Here is a 14474-nt window from a genome sequence, read left to right as displayed (position 1 = left end):
GGAGGAACCAAGAGTTCTACATCTTGATCTGAAGGCAGCCAAGATAGGCAGTTGACTTTTCAATACTGGGTAGAGCTTAAGCTAGATTGAGACCTCAAAGCCTAGCCCCAGGGTGTTGCATTTTCTCCAAGAAGCACCACATCTCCTAATAGTGCTATTCAGAGTGGGCCAAACATTTAAACACATGATTCCATGGGGCTGTACCCTATTTAAAACACTGCAGACATTCAAATTAGTTTGCTGTGACTATATGATTCATTGTAGCTATTAAAAGCCAGCCCTATAATATCAGACTCACCCTTAGCTTTTTCTATTGGGTATGACAGAAGACATAAGAAGTCTAGGTGGGGAGAATACACATTTTGTATTTTCCTCTAGTGGTGTATTAGGTGAGCAGGTGGTCCATTTTCTTTATGAATAAACTCACCATGGACACAGCAAATGTGTTACCTCTAATATGCAGCATCTCAAGTGATGCATTGCTCAGCCTATCGGTGCCCAAGGTGCTGAGCACTTGTTCTGGAAATAAAAAAGCAAACTACCATGATTAAATAAATGACACACCATTTTATTAAATAAAACAAACCATCTACACAGAGACAGTTACTTGTCTGTAGCCCAGGAGTGTGTTTTCTCCTCTCCCTTTGACACAGTATAAGCCAAGCAGTGCTTCTGAATGTCCTTCGACAACTTGAGGTTGACTGGTGCCATATGTAGCTCCCATTTTGCTCTGCCATAGCACATGCTAGAGTAAGGAAACCACTTCAGTGCGCCAAGTTTCAGAGGAAGAGCTATCAGGGTCAGCTGAAACACACGACGCCCTCCATGAAAAGACTCAGAGGAAGAGCTATCAGCGTCAGCTGAAACACACGACGCCTTCCATGGATCTTCTTAACAATTAAACCAGCTGTTGCTCTTCAATATGTGGGTCACTTTCCCTGCATTTGGATCAAACTCCAACTGTGAAGATCCGCTGAAGAAGTAAAGAAACCCTGTGTGAAAAGGTGAGAGAGATCGTGAGTCACTTTCTTCAAAGTAGAAATTTGGGAAGGTAAAAACAAAACAAAACAAAACAAAACAACAACAACAACAACAAAAGTCAGTGAAAGGTAAGTGGAAAGCAGAATGAATCAGAAGTGTGAGTCAGTGGAGTGACACTTGACTAGAGTGCTCCACATCCTGGGTTCAAACCCTTGCTCATCCAAGAAGTCAGCAGCAGCAACAAACAGTAGAGTATCTCTGTAGTTTTGCTATGTGCCAGGAACAACGTCAAGCATTTAACTAAACTACTATTTTAACAATTTGGTTTGGGCAAGAGCTCTGTTAAATAAATCTAACCACATCTTTCTGATAAAGGAGTTGAAGTTTAGGTAGGAGGAAATACTTGTCCCATTGTGCTGTGCAGGGCTGGAGGGGAGGCCTCATTGCCTTTAAGGTTTTTATCCTGCCTTTCTGCTTTCTGTTCAGGAAGAAAAATCCTTCTTGTTTGAAGCTATGATCTATTTCCTTCCTTTCTAACCCCTCCTCCTTCCTGTGTCTTGTTCTAGCCCAGGGATATTCCTGGACGTAGGGAAATGTAGTCACCACACCCTTTCCGGATCTGCACTTGAAGCCTGCACTGTCAGTAAAGATCACCAACTTTTATTCGCTTACTCTTTTGTAAGAAACACCTCTTTTAAGCTTTAGTGAATGAAGATGTGACTGTTTACAAGGAACCAATGTTGTCTGAAATTAATGGAATCAAGAAAGATGAAGTCTGAGACTGCATGATAAAAGCAGGTTGGGTAGAGAAGGCTCGTCAGCCTTACCATGGTCCCATCACTGATGGGAGCATTGGAAGAGCATGGATCAAGAAAGTCTCACAAAGTGAGGCAGTGACTTGCCAGCACTTTGTTCTTCCACTTGTCCATAAAATAGAAGAGTTTTGTTTATCAGTTTCATGAGTCAAGGCAGCTCACTGGAGTAGAACCGCAGTTGCCACAAAGACGAAGAAGTTGAAATTCTTGGAATGGAGGACAATACTGAGGTTTTTTTGTTTTAAACTATGTTATTAGAAATTATGTGATTCTCTTCTGTCCTCTCATACCACAGAGCATTACAAGGGCCCCATTGCCAACAGAGTAAGTGTCCTCTTACCAAATGCTTCAAAGACAGCATCCACCTTTGTGCCAATGCCTGGAAAGTTCTCAGCTATTTTCCTGGGAAATCCTGGATCCATGGATTGTTTCTTCTCATCAAATCTGCACAAAATGAAAGAAGTCCAGTTCAGCAGCCCATGGCGGGCGGTGTGTGTGTGTGTGTGTGTGTGTGTGTGTGTGTGTGTGCATGGGCTGTGCACCTCTAGTAGCCTTTCCAAGTTCTGTACACAAATGTCAAGCTTACTTGCCATCATGTGTTTTTAATAAGTTAAAGTTTAGCTCTTGAAACCATAGCTGCACTTCTACTTTTCCTGCATGTCCACCCATTCTCTCTCTCTCTCTCTCTCTCTCTCTCTCTCTCTCTCCCCTCCCCCCGCCTTTCCCCTTGGCAACTTCTCTGGCCTCTGTCCTTGGAGTCAGTGAACTGGCCAGCCCCAGAGCAGCTTCCAAATAAACCTGCTTTTAATAGAATCTTTTAAAAAAGAGCTTCAGAAGGAACAGGGACAACAGCTTAGCACAGGAATGCTGCTTGTTCCTTTTTTCTTAAGCCTGGAATTGTCATCTTTTTTCAACCACAAGGGCATGATCACATAAATATATAACCATAAGTATTCTTTTACGTATGCATATCAGTGCACACATATGTGTGGACTGAGTTACTGATCAGAAATACAATTTCTATGGCTAGAGGTGTCTTAGTGGTTAAGAACACTCTTGCTGTTGTTTTCCCATAACTGGAGTTCATCTCTCCATATAAATTCAGGTAGCTTATAGCTACCTGTAACTCCAGTGTCAGAGGAACTGATAGATCCCTCTTCTAGCTTCTGTAGGCACAGCATGTGCATGAAGATACTCTCACACAGAAATATCCCCATAAATAGGAATGGAATATTTGGGGCTGCAGTAATGGCTCAGATGTTAAGAGCACTAGCTGCTTTTATGAAATTTCCAGGTTAGGTCTCCAGAACCCACATGGTGGCTCCCAACCATCTGTAACTCCTATTCCTGAGGAATTCTGTGCACATTTCTGACCTTAAGGGCATTGTGAGCATGTCACACACACACACACACACACACACACACACACACACACACACACACAACTCATACATAAATAATAAAAAACAAATTTAAAAAACAAACTTTCCACTTCACCATCATAAGTGACTGTCTAGATCTCCTTTCCCTATTCTGTGCATTGATTTTTTTTAAACAAAAGTTCCCATAACAAAAGAGACTGAACAAGAAGCAAAGTACTGTAAGTGTGGTTTTGACTCACTGGGTGGTCTGTCTCAACATCTTGACTAATGGCCTAGGAGTCAGTAATCCTATAAGGAAGGAGTTCTGAGTGGGAGCCATGAAACAGGTATGTGGTAGTGTCTCCTCTCTATGCAGGCAGAGGTAAACAGAATGTGAGCTCAGCTGAAGTCCTTGGGAGGAAGGTAAGACCCATAGATGGGAGACAATGAGAACTCTGGGATTCTGGGAAAGGACCAGTTAACTGAGACTTGGCCTCTCAGTGAGGAAGCAAAGGCCAGCTGGACTTGAAATTAGAGGGACTGAAGCCTGAGCTTGAAGTATATGTGCAGGATTGAACAGGTAAAGAAGAGAAGAGGGGTTTTCAGCAGGTGGGGGGAAGTAAGTACTACTGTCCAGCATGGGGCTAGGGTATAAGGGGTGGGATGGGCAGGGGTGGGGGAGGTGGGGCTCTAAACGGGAGCTCTTAACTGCCTTTTGGAAGCCGCTGCTGTGTTTCAAAGCCCTTCCTACAGTTGTCCAAAGCCCTTGTCTTGCCCAGAGAGAAGGGCAATGAGCCCCACCCCCAGGGGTGGGCGTGTAGGGGTCGTGGTGAGGTAGAAGTGTTTCCTCAGAGGGAGAAAGTAATTCTCCACTCAGTCTCTAAATTAAAGCATCCTCACAGTAACCCACCTCCAGAATTTGTCCTCTACAAAGAAGTACGTCTTCTTTTGGTCCTTTAAAGAAATGGCTGCATCGATCTTCTGGACGGTTTCAGGGAGGCCCAGAGTGTGAATGCTTTTAGGATAACCTGCTAGCTCTTCATGACCTCGGATAGCCCAGATCTGATTTCCTACACAAAAACAAAACAACAGAAACACCAATCATGTTAAAAAGTCCAGGAAGTATGACTTGTGGTTCTGGAAATATATTCTTAGCACCTTCGCTTTTGTGGTGAAGAGGGAGTTTGAGTTTTAAATTTAGGCCTTAGGTCTGTGGTGTGCAAACAACAAAAATGTTTGCATGGAAAGAAGGAGCAAAGATCAAATGCAGGAATTTTCAACTCAGGCAATGACTCTCCCCAAGCTATTTTTTTTTAATCTGGAATTATAAACATGTTGGCTTTATGTATTTCTTTATTCTATTTGGCTACTTTTAAATTATACAGAATTTGACACAGTGGAGAAAAGTCAAGTCTTGTTCACTTTCATGCCAGAGGCTTGCTTTGCTAAGTTAAAGCAATATTATGGAATGATTACCTTTAAGAATGAAAACAGTGTCTCTGTTAGTAACTTCATATGCAGCATCCATGTTGGATGGAAGAGACGGCCAAAATGAAGAGATCAAATAAAAGCCAGGCTCAGGGGTCCTGAGAGATTTTCGCCAAAAGTGCCTAAAATAGATGTTAAAAAAATGACAATTGAAAAACAACTGTTGTCTTTAAATGTTATATCTTCTGCCCAAATTCCAAATTTACCCATAATCCCTTCATTTTCTTATCCTCTAGATTGGATGCGCAAAATATAGGAGTGTTGTTACTGGGAAAGTCTCTCTCTCTCTCTCTCTCTCTCTCTCCCCCCCGCCCCCCGTCCCTCTTCACAATCTTTCCCTCTCCTAAAGAAGACTGCAGCATACCTCCTGTCATAGATTTATAAAGGAATATCTGTGAAAGCAATGTTTCCCATGTGTCAATTAATTAATTCAGCACAAGATTTAACTACATGTGCTATACATGAAACAGTATGTGTGTGTGTGTGTGTGTGTGTGTGTGTGTGTGTGTGTGTGTGTATGCGCCTGTGTGCATGCATGCGGGAGTGTGATGTATAAATATTTTCCTGCTGTCTACTCCTCTTGTGTGTATTTGCTGCTTTTTGTTCTAGAGCTTTTAGGTGTGCTGTCAAGCTGCTAATGTATGCTCTCTCCTGTTTCTTTTTGGAGGCACTTAGAGCTGTGAGCTTTCCTCTTAGCACTGCTTTCATTGTGTTCCATAAGTTTGGGTATGTTGTGCCTTCATTTTCATTAAATTCTAAAAAGTCTTTAATCTCTTTCTTTATTTCTTCCCCAATCAAGTGATCATTGAGTAGAGCATTGTTCAACTTCAATGTGTATGTGGGCTTTCTATTATTTTTGTTGTTATTGATGATCAGCCTTAGTCCATGGTGATCTGATAGGATACATGGGATTATTTCTATTTTCTTTTATCTGTTGAGGCCTGTTTTGTGACCGATTATATGGTCAATTTTGGAGAAGGTACCGTGAGGTGCTGAGAAGAGGTATTCTTTTGTTTTAGGAAGTAATGTTCTATAGATATCTGTTAAATCCATTTGGTTCATAACTTCTCTTAGTTTCTCTATGTCTCTGTTTAGTTTCTGTTTCCATGATCTGTCCATTGATGAGAGTGGGATGTTGAAATCTCCCACCATTATTGTGTGAGGTGAAATGTGTGCTTTGAGCTTTAGTAGGGTTTCTTTTATGAATGTAGGTTCCCTTGCATTTGGAGCATAGATATTCAGGATTTGAGAGTTCATCTTGGTGAATATTTTCTTTGATGAATATGAAGTGTCCTTCCATATTTTTTTATAACTTTTGGTTGAAAGTCAATTTAATTCTATATTAGAATGGCTTCTTCAGCTTGTTTCTTAGCTTGGAAAAATTCTTTCCCAGCCTTTTAATCTGAGGTAGTGTCAGTCTTTGTCACTGAATTGTATTTCTTGCATGCAGCAAAATGCTGGGTCCTGTTTATGTATCCAGTCTGTTAGTCTATGTCTTTCTTATTGGGGAACTGAGTCCATTGATGTTAAGAGATATTAAGTAATAGTGACTGTTGTTTCCCGTTATTTTTGTTGTTAGAGGTGGAATTATATTTGTGTGTCTCTCTTCTTTTGGGTTCCTTGCAAGGAGATTAATTTCTTGCTTTTTCTAGGGTGTAGTTTTGCTTCATGTGTTGGAGTTTTCCATTCTTAGTGGCAGAAAATAATCAAACTCAGGGCTAAAATCAACTAAGTAGAAACAAGAAGAACTATACAAAGAATCAGCAAAACAAGGAGCTGGTTCTTTGAGAAAATCAACAACATAGATAAACTCTTAGCCAGACTAACCAGAAGGCACAGAGACAGTAACTAGATTAACAAAATCAGAAATGAAAGGGGAGACATAACAACAAAGCCAGGTGAAATTCAAAAAATCATCATATCCTGCTACAAAACCCTATATTCAACAAAACAGGAAAATCTGGATGAAATGGACAATTTTATAGACAGATACCAGGTACCAAAGTTAAATCAGGATCAGATAAACCATCTAAACAGTCCCATAACTCCTAAAGAAATAGAAGCCATTATTAAGAGTCTCCCAGCCCAAAAAAGCACAGGACCAAATGAGTTTAGTGAGGAATTCTATGAGACCTTCATAGAAGACCTAATACCAATATTGTCCAAACTATTCCACAAAATAAAGACAGAAGGAACACTACCCAATTCCTTCTATGAAGCCACAATTATGCTTATTCCTAAACCACACAAAGACCCAACAAAGAAAGAGAACTTCAGATCAATTTCCCTTATGAATGCAAAAATACTCAATAAAATTCTTGCAAACCAAACCCAAAAACGATCATCCATCACAATCAAGTAGGCTTCATTCCAAGGATGCAGAGATTGTTCAATATATGGAAATTCATCAACATAATCCATTATGTAAACAAACTCAGAAAAAATCACATTCTCATCTCATTAGATGCTGAGAAAGCATTTGACAAAATTCAACACCCTTTCATGTTAAAAGTCCTAGAAAGATCAGGAATTCAAGGACCATACCTAAACATACTAAAAGCCATATACAGCAAAACAGTCGCTAACATTAAACTAAATGGAGAGAAACTTGAAGCAATCCCACTAAAGTCAGGGACTAGACAAGGCTGCACACTCTCTCCCCACTTATTCAATATAGTACTCAAAGTCCTAGCCAGGACTTTGGGAGGTCAAAGGGATACAAATTGAAAGGAAGCAGTCAAAATATCACTATTTGCAGATGATATGACAGTATACTTAAGTGGTCCCAAAAGTTCCACCAGAGAACTACTAAGCCTGATAAACAACTTCAATAAAGTGGCTGGATATAAAAGTAACTCAAACAAATCAGTAGACTTCCTCTACTCAAAGGATAAACAGGCTGAGAAAGAAATTAGAGAAATGACAACCTTCATAATAGTCACAAATAACAAAAAATACCTCGGAGTGACTCTAACCAAGCAAGTGAAAGATCTGTATGACAAGAACTACAAGTCTCTGAAGAAAGAAATCGAAGAAGATCTCAGAAGATGTAAAGACTTCCCATGCTCATGTATTGGCAGAATTAATATAGCAAAAATGGCCATTTTGCCAAAAGCAATCTACAGATTCAGAGAAATTACCATCAAATTTCCAATTCAATTTTTCATAGAGTTAGAAAGAACAATTTGCAAATTCATTTGAAATGACAAAAGCCCAAGATAGTGAAAACTATCCTCAACAATGAAAGAACTTCTGTGGGAATCACCATCCCTGACTTCAAGGTGTATTACAGATCAATAGTGATAAAAACTGTATGTTCTTGTTACAGAGACAGGCAGATAGATCAATGAAATAGAATTAGAGACCCAGAAATGAACCCAAAAACCTATGGTCACTTGATCTTTGACAAAAGAGCTAACACCATCCAGTGGATAAAAGATAGCATTTTCAACATATGCTGTTGGTTTAACTGGAGGTCAACCTGTAGAAGAATGCAAATCAATCCATTCTTATTGCCCTGTACAAAGCTTAAGTCCAAGTGGATGGATCAAGCTAAAACCATGTACACTGATACTAATAGAAGAAAAAGGGGGAAAGAACCTTGAACACATGGGCAGTGGGGAAAAGTTCCTGAACAAAACAACAATGGTTTATGTTCTAAGATCAAGAAACGACAAATGGGACCTCATAAAACTGTCAAGCTTCTGTAAGGCAAAGGATATTGTCATTAGGACAAAATGGCAACCAACAGCTTGGGAAAAGATCTTTACCAATCTTACACCTGACAGAGGGCTAATATCCAAAATATACAAAGAACTTGAGAAGTGAGACTCCAGAGAGCCAAATAACCTGATTAAAAATGGGGTACAGAGCTAAACAAAGAATTCTCAGCTGAGGAATATTGAAAGGCTGAGATGTACATAAAGAAATGTTCAACATCTTTAGTCATTAAGGAACTGAAAATCAAAACAATCCTGAGATACCACCTCACATCAGTCAGAATGGCTAAGATCAAAACTCATGTGACAGTAGATCCTGGCAAGGATGTGGAGAAAGAGGAAAATTCCTCCATTTTTGGTGGGATTGCAAGTTGGTACAACCATTCTGGAAATCAATCTTGTGGTTCCTCAGAAAATTGGACATAGTACTACCTGTGGACCCAGCTATACCACTGCTGGGCATCTACTCAAAAGATGCTCCAACTTATAGCAAGAATACATGTTCCACTATGTTCATAGCAGCCTTACTTATAATAACAAGAAGCTGGAAAGAGCCCAGATGTCCCTCAACAGAGGAATGGATATAGAAATTGTGGTACAGCTACACAATTTGTTAAGCAGCTATTAAAAAAGCAATGACTACATGAAATTCTAAGGCAAATGGATGGATCTAAAAAATACCATCCTGAGTTAGGTAACCCAGTCACAAAAGAATACACATGGTATGCACTCACTGATAAGTGGATATTAGTCCAAAAAACTTGCAATACTTAAAAAATAATTCACAGACCACATGAAGCTCAAGAAGAAGTATGATCAAAGTGCGGATGCTTCAGTTCTTCTTAAAAGGGGGAACAAAAATATTCATAGGAGGAGATATGGAAACAATGTTTGGAGCAGAGACTGAAGGAATGGCCATTCAGAGCCTGCCCCACCTGGGGATCCAGCTCATATATAGACAGTCATCAAAACTAAACAATATTGATGAATCCAAGAAGTACATGCTGACATGAGCCTGATATGGCTGTCTCCTGAGAGGCTCTGCCAGAGCATGACAAATACAGAGGTGAATGCTAGCAACAAACCATTGAACTGAGAACAGGGTCCCCATTGCAGGAGGTAGAGAAAGGATTGAAGGAGCTGAAGGGGCTTGCAACCCCAAAGGAACAATATCAACTAACCAGAGCTCCAAGGGACTAAACCACTACCCAAAGAGTACACATGGACATACCCATGGCTCCAGCTGCATATGTAGCAGAGGATGGCCTTGTTGGGCACCAGTGTGAGGAGAAGCCCTTGCTCCTGCCAAGGCTGGACCCCCCACCCAGTGTAGGGGAATGTCAGGGCAGGGTGGTGGGAAGGGGGGGTCGTTTGGGAGGGGGGAACACTCATACAAAAACAGAGAGGGGGATGGGATAAGGGGTTTATGGCCAGGAAACAGGGATAGGGAATAACATTTGAAATGTAAAAAAAATATCCAATAAAAATAAATATTTTCCTGTATACTTAAGAAAACCTAGAAGAATGCACAAGAGGTCTTGAAGTAGGGTGTGGGAAGTTTTGGGAAGAGGTACCAGCTGACAATTTCTAGGCCATTCTGGGCTTCTTAGAAAGACCCAGCCTCTCAGAATATTTACTGTTCATGTACAGAGAGGAATTAAATTATGATACTGGTCCTCAAAAAAAAAAAAAAAAAGAACTTGCCCATTTTAGGAACACACTGGGAAGCTAATACCAGATACCAAAGATGCCAAGCTCCAGAATTTGTTTTAAAAAAGGTTGAAATATATTTATCAATTTCCTGATTGTTGTAACTTTCTAAAATTTTTTTCATCAAAACTAGATAGTGATGCATGGCTCTTTGGTCTGACCTGTCTTTAAAGAACAAGACTTCTCCCCGCAGGGTGCTGACTGCATCGAAGGACAAAGCAGAGCTACACATTGGTAAGGTCTCAGGGTCCAGAGAGTTAGATTTGGTGGGTACCACGAGGACATCAGGGGATTCTGTGGGAGGTCCTAAAGGGAACAGATTTAAAGAAGCAACGTTAGAAAAAAACGTGACCTGCCTGTCAACTCCATGCTTCCCAAAAGCCCTCAAGTACTATGAATTCAACCACAGATACTCATATGGGCAAAGTCACAAGGACTCCTTTTTCCAGTTTCTCTCACCATAGAGGGATTGAATACCATCTACATCATCTTGAGAGAGATGGAAACGGGCCAGGTCTGTGGAGGACTTGTAGACTGGGTACATCAAAGCTTCAGCATTGGCTGAGTGAAAGAGACCCAGGGAGTGGCCAAGTTCATGAGCAGCAACCAGGAATAGGTTGGTACCTGTTGAAGAAATCATACATAATAAGTTTCTTATTTCTTGCCTACATGTATATCATCTAGGCCAGCTGAGCATACCATTTGTTTACTTCCTGGAAATGCACAGGTTCTTACTCACCTTGTTTGCTGCTTCATTGAGCAGTAGACTGACCACACACGCAGCAGAGGAGCAAGTGTATTTAACAACTCATGCTTGAGATGAGTCTAAAGTATGCAGACACAGCCAACAGTTCTCTTTGGCTTCAAGAAAGTCTGAATACCTGTTCTGGCTTATTGTCAGAAATGGAATGAAGACTATTACTTATTGTTTAGCATGTTAGAGCACTTTCTTTTCCATTGTCTATGAAAAACTTAACACTGCTCCAGTATGTAGTTAGCACTTGACAATTTCAGTACCAGTCAACTAATCACAGGGTATTCATCTCAATTCAAAAACCGTAATTAACCATAAGTAACCATAATTCTGTGCTTTCTGTTGGATCTTGCGACATTATTTTCCTGCCTCATTACCCTATTACATTATCAGGTCCAAAAAGATGACTAATGAGAGAGATGTCATAGGTTTTGTAAAAGCATGGCATGCCTAAGTGTTACAAATGAGATCTTGGACACGGACTGTATGCACATTCTCCTCAGGATAACACTTGAAACAAACCTCTCAGCGCTGACATTAGGAGGTGTCAGATGGTCAGGATTGACATAATTTTTGCAAATGTTATGTGTGAGTATTGTAGACATGAGGGTGTTCTCACTTGAGTATCTGCAATAAGGGCCCTCAAATTGCTAATACTATGAAACCATAACTTTTATTCAGTGCAGAAGTTAGGTTTGTATTTTGTATGGATATCAATTTATTATTTCTTTATGAATCCCTGTTCAGTCCCCAAAATAATACAATTTATTTCAGTCACGTTTTTGAAAAATTTGAAAGTCAATCCCCAAAGTTCTGAGCTAAGAACCCTCCCCACTTACATAGTTGGTCCTTGCACTTCAGGGCTAGTTCTTTTCTTTCAGATGCTGATAAAAATTTGTCTTAACATAGAAGTCACAAAAATATCAGCTCAATCAGACCAACAAAACTAACTAACCAAATGAAAAACCCCCTCTGGTTTTGGAAACGTAATTTTGGCTCCTGATTTGAAAATTACCAGAGTCAATGGGTAACACTTCCCTACTATATTGCTTGAATATCTACAATCTGATATCACTGCAGATTTTAGTAATCATGGCCTTAGACCATACAAGATTCACACATGTTAAAAATTAATGACTTTTCCCTTTTGTTCTATTTTTTCTGTTTTATTGAAAATAGGTTGTTTGCTTATAATATATTATGAATATTTTGCCTCCTCTCTATCCCTCCCAGTTCCTTCTTACCTCACTTCCTATCCAGATCCAATCCATCTCTGTCTCCCACTAGGAAAAAACAAGCTTCTAAGAGATAACAACAAAACTCGACAAAAATATAATAAAATAAAAACCACCTCATCGAAGTTTGACAGGTCAAAAATTTAGTGATATTTTATGTTGTTAGTATCAGAAAATAAATGGTTTCTAAGCATCTGAAAGCACGTGTGGCAATGATTAAATAAAGTATTTCACGGGAATACAGGACACACTATCATTAGTACTGCTGACTACAAAGACTTCCCTAAATGTGAAAAGAAATAAAACACTTACCTGTGACATCATCTGTCCATCGTTCATCATCATCAAAGTGAGCATCTCCATTAATCCCTGGTCCAGGGGCATAGGCATGAGCCAAGACCATTCCAGGCCCATCAAAAGGGATAAAGTCTCCATGTTCTTAATAAAAATATATAATATATATATATATTAATAACTGGTAACTTTTAGTAAAATACCACCTGGCCATGTGTTTTTCAGTCAGTTCTTGGCTTTTACCTTCAACTGCAAAGGAGATCATTATGTCAGCCTCTCCTTCAGAGATCCTGGAGAATGTGAGTGGGGTCACCTCCTCCCAGACCTTCAAAGCTCTCTCAATGGCAGAATCCACACTCTCTCTTGGTAAATCCAGTGTATAATTCACAATCCTGGATGAGAGAAATCAGAGAAGGTAATCTTTGTTTCTGTGAGGCTTTCGACACATTTTTTAATGCTGTGTGAATATTCTGGAGCCGTTACCTGTAGGAGATGTGGTTTTTCCTCCATTTGGGTGAACCTGGAAAGGTACTGAAGCCACCGACGTCGGGAACACCACACCGGGGCTTGTGCATCAGCTCCATAGTGTTCGAGTCCAGCTTCCCTGTCATCTTCAGCCCAAGGAACTTCTGCATTTCTTGAATTTTTTTGACAACAGGGCTACTGTCCTTTTTCTTAGTAAACTGCTTCACATCCTTTTCAAGACCATAGTAGTTTTCTAGGTATTTCTAATGGAATAAATATAACTTTTAAGTTAAATTCTGATTTTTTTAGCTATTGTTATTTATAGTAAAACTTTTATAGTCACACATCATTCCTCCTTTCCTTCTTTCCTTCCTTCTCTCTTTTCTTCATTCATCCAAACAGTATGTCATTATCCAGCCAAGAAATATCTTAAATTCACCCTCCTCCTGTGTCTGCCTTCTGAACACTGGGTTTACAGGCTTGGACCACCAAGCCTGCCTGACAGTCACTTACTTTTCTCAGTCTCTTTGACCTATTTCTCTAATTTGCTGAAATCCTAAGCATAATTCTTCATTTAATTTGTCAGCCATAACCCTTTCCATGTTTTATTTTGGAACACGATGTCTCTGTGACTTAGTTTGCCAATAAAGCAATGATATCAACAGCGAAATTCCCAAGTATTTAGTGCAGAGAAAACCAAAAGAACAAATAAGCATTTGTGAAAATGTTTATCTGTTTGGGGTAATTTTATTTAATTTCCTCAATTTTTCACTGTTTATAAGGATTTAGTTTACTGGGGGGAAAAACTAGACATGCTTCTCTTGTACTAACAGTACAGATATTTCACTAACTTGCAGTGGACCAAAGCAAGGCACAGCTCATGTGCCTCCTGCACCAATGTTGCCAATGCCATCATGTTGTGTGACCTTAAAAAGTCACTCAATATTCATGGCCTTCCTTCTTCTATAAAAGGAAGAATCATGAGATATTGAGATCCAATAACTTCTAACTCTCTTCCATTGCCCAAGCACATTTACGGAGGCAGTCAGAACCGGTCTGTGGAATGCAAAGCTAGCTATACCCTGCCAAAAACCCCGAGGCCATTTTCACCACTTACCTGCAGAACCTCCATGCCAGCATCTTCTTCACTGCCATGCAATGGGTAGGATGAGCACACAGCCGTACACAGCCACAGCAGGACTGGGAGCCCTTTCATTTCCACTGGCTTCCCACAGTTCTGCACTGCTCTCAGCGGGTTCTTTGCTGCCTCCTTCGAGGTCCACCTTTCTGAGCCCAACTTTTATAGAGTGGCAGTATTTGCAGAGTCACCCGCAAACTGACTCATAATTGCTTCCATCCAAATGGGACCATTTCCAAAAATTAAAAATCAGAAGAGTGATATAATCTTCTTTACTCAGTTCTTCAAACCTTCTTAATTTTGCAAAGCGAATGGTGATTAATCTCCAGGAAATGCTTCCTGCCTTAGCAAAAGAGAAAACTGGGGCATTTTTTTCTACTTTGGAAAATGTAACTATCCTTCAGAAGCTGTAATGTTTATGACTTGGATAGTAGTGGCCTAACTTGGTAAAAAGTCCAAATTGTACAAAGAACTTCCAGAAGTCAAAGCTGAATACAGTGAGATGAGGTAAGGA

At 40.0% G+C, this 14474-nt stretch overlaps 1 protein-coding gene across 2 annotated transcripts; it reads right to left on the bottom strand.

Annotated features, from left to right (window-relative positions):
• Nucleotides 1-547: 547 nt before the first annotated feature.
• Mmp3 (matrix metallopeptidase 3) lies at nucleotides 548-14109 on the bottom strand. Of its 2 annotated transcripts, XM_039080743.2 has the most exons (11): nucleotides 13940-14109; nucleotides 12841-13085; nucleotides 12601-12749; nucleotides 12376-12501; nucleotides 10534-10698; nucleotides 10236-10380; nucleotides 4634-4767; nucleotides 4068-4227; nucleotides 2137-2240; nucleotides 878-992; nucleotides 548-821 (listed from the first exon to the last, which is right to left on the bottom strand). In XM_039080743.2, exons 1-10 carry the CDS (start codon nucleotides 14036-14038, stop codon nucleotides 892-894), a joined length of 1428 nt encoding a protein of 475 aa, XP_038936671.1. In that variant the 5' UTR covers nucleotides 14039-14109; the 3' UTR covers nucleotides 548-821; nucleotides 878-891. The 2 variants fall into 2 exon arrangements, with proteins under 2 accessions (XP_038936671.1, NP_598207.2); NM_133523.3 differs by having other exon boundaries at nucleotides 550-992; nucleotides 13940-14095.
• Between the last annotated feature and the right edge of the window lie 365 nt (nucleotides 14110-14474).

Source organism: Rattus norvegicus, chromosome 8 (genome assembly GCF_036323735.1).
Source record: "Rattus norvegicus strain BN/NHsdMcwi chromosome 8, GRCr8, whole genome shotgun sequence".
NCBI lineage: Eukaryota > Metazoa > Chordata > Mammalia > Rodentia > Muridae > Rattus > Rattus norvegicus.
This window is presented reverse-complemented; position numbering and strand designations above follow the sequence as displayed.

Bases quoted from the DNA above. Each gene is read 5' to 3' on its own strand.
- Mmp3 (XM_039080743.2), bottom strand. From the start codon at position 14,038: ATGAAAGGGCTCCCAGTCCTGCTGTGGCTGTGTACGGCTGTGTGCTCA. The intron at 4,768-10,235 runs GTCAGACCAAAG...CATCTATTTTAG, and splicing joins GTCTTGTTCTTTAAAGACAG to GCACTTTTGGCGAAAATCTC. The intron at 2,241-4,067 runs GTGGGTTACTGT...CATTTTGTGCAG, and splicing joins GTAGAGGACAAATTCTGGAG to ATTTGATGAGAAGAAACAAT.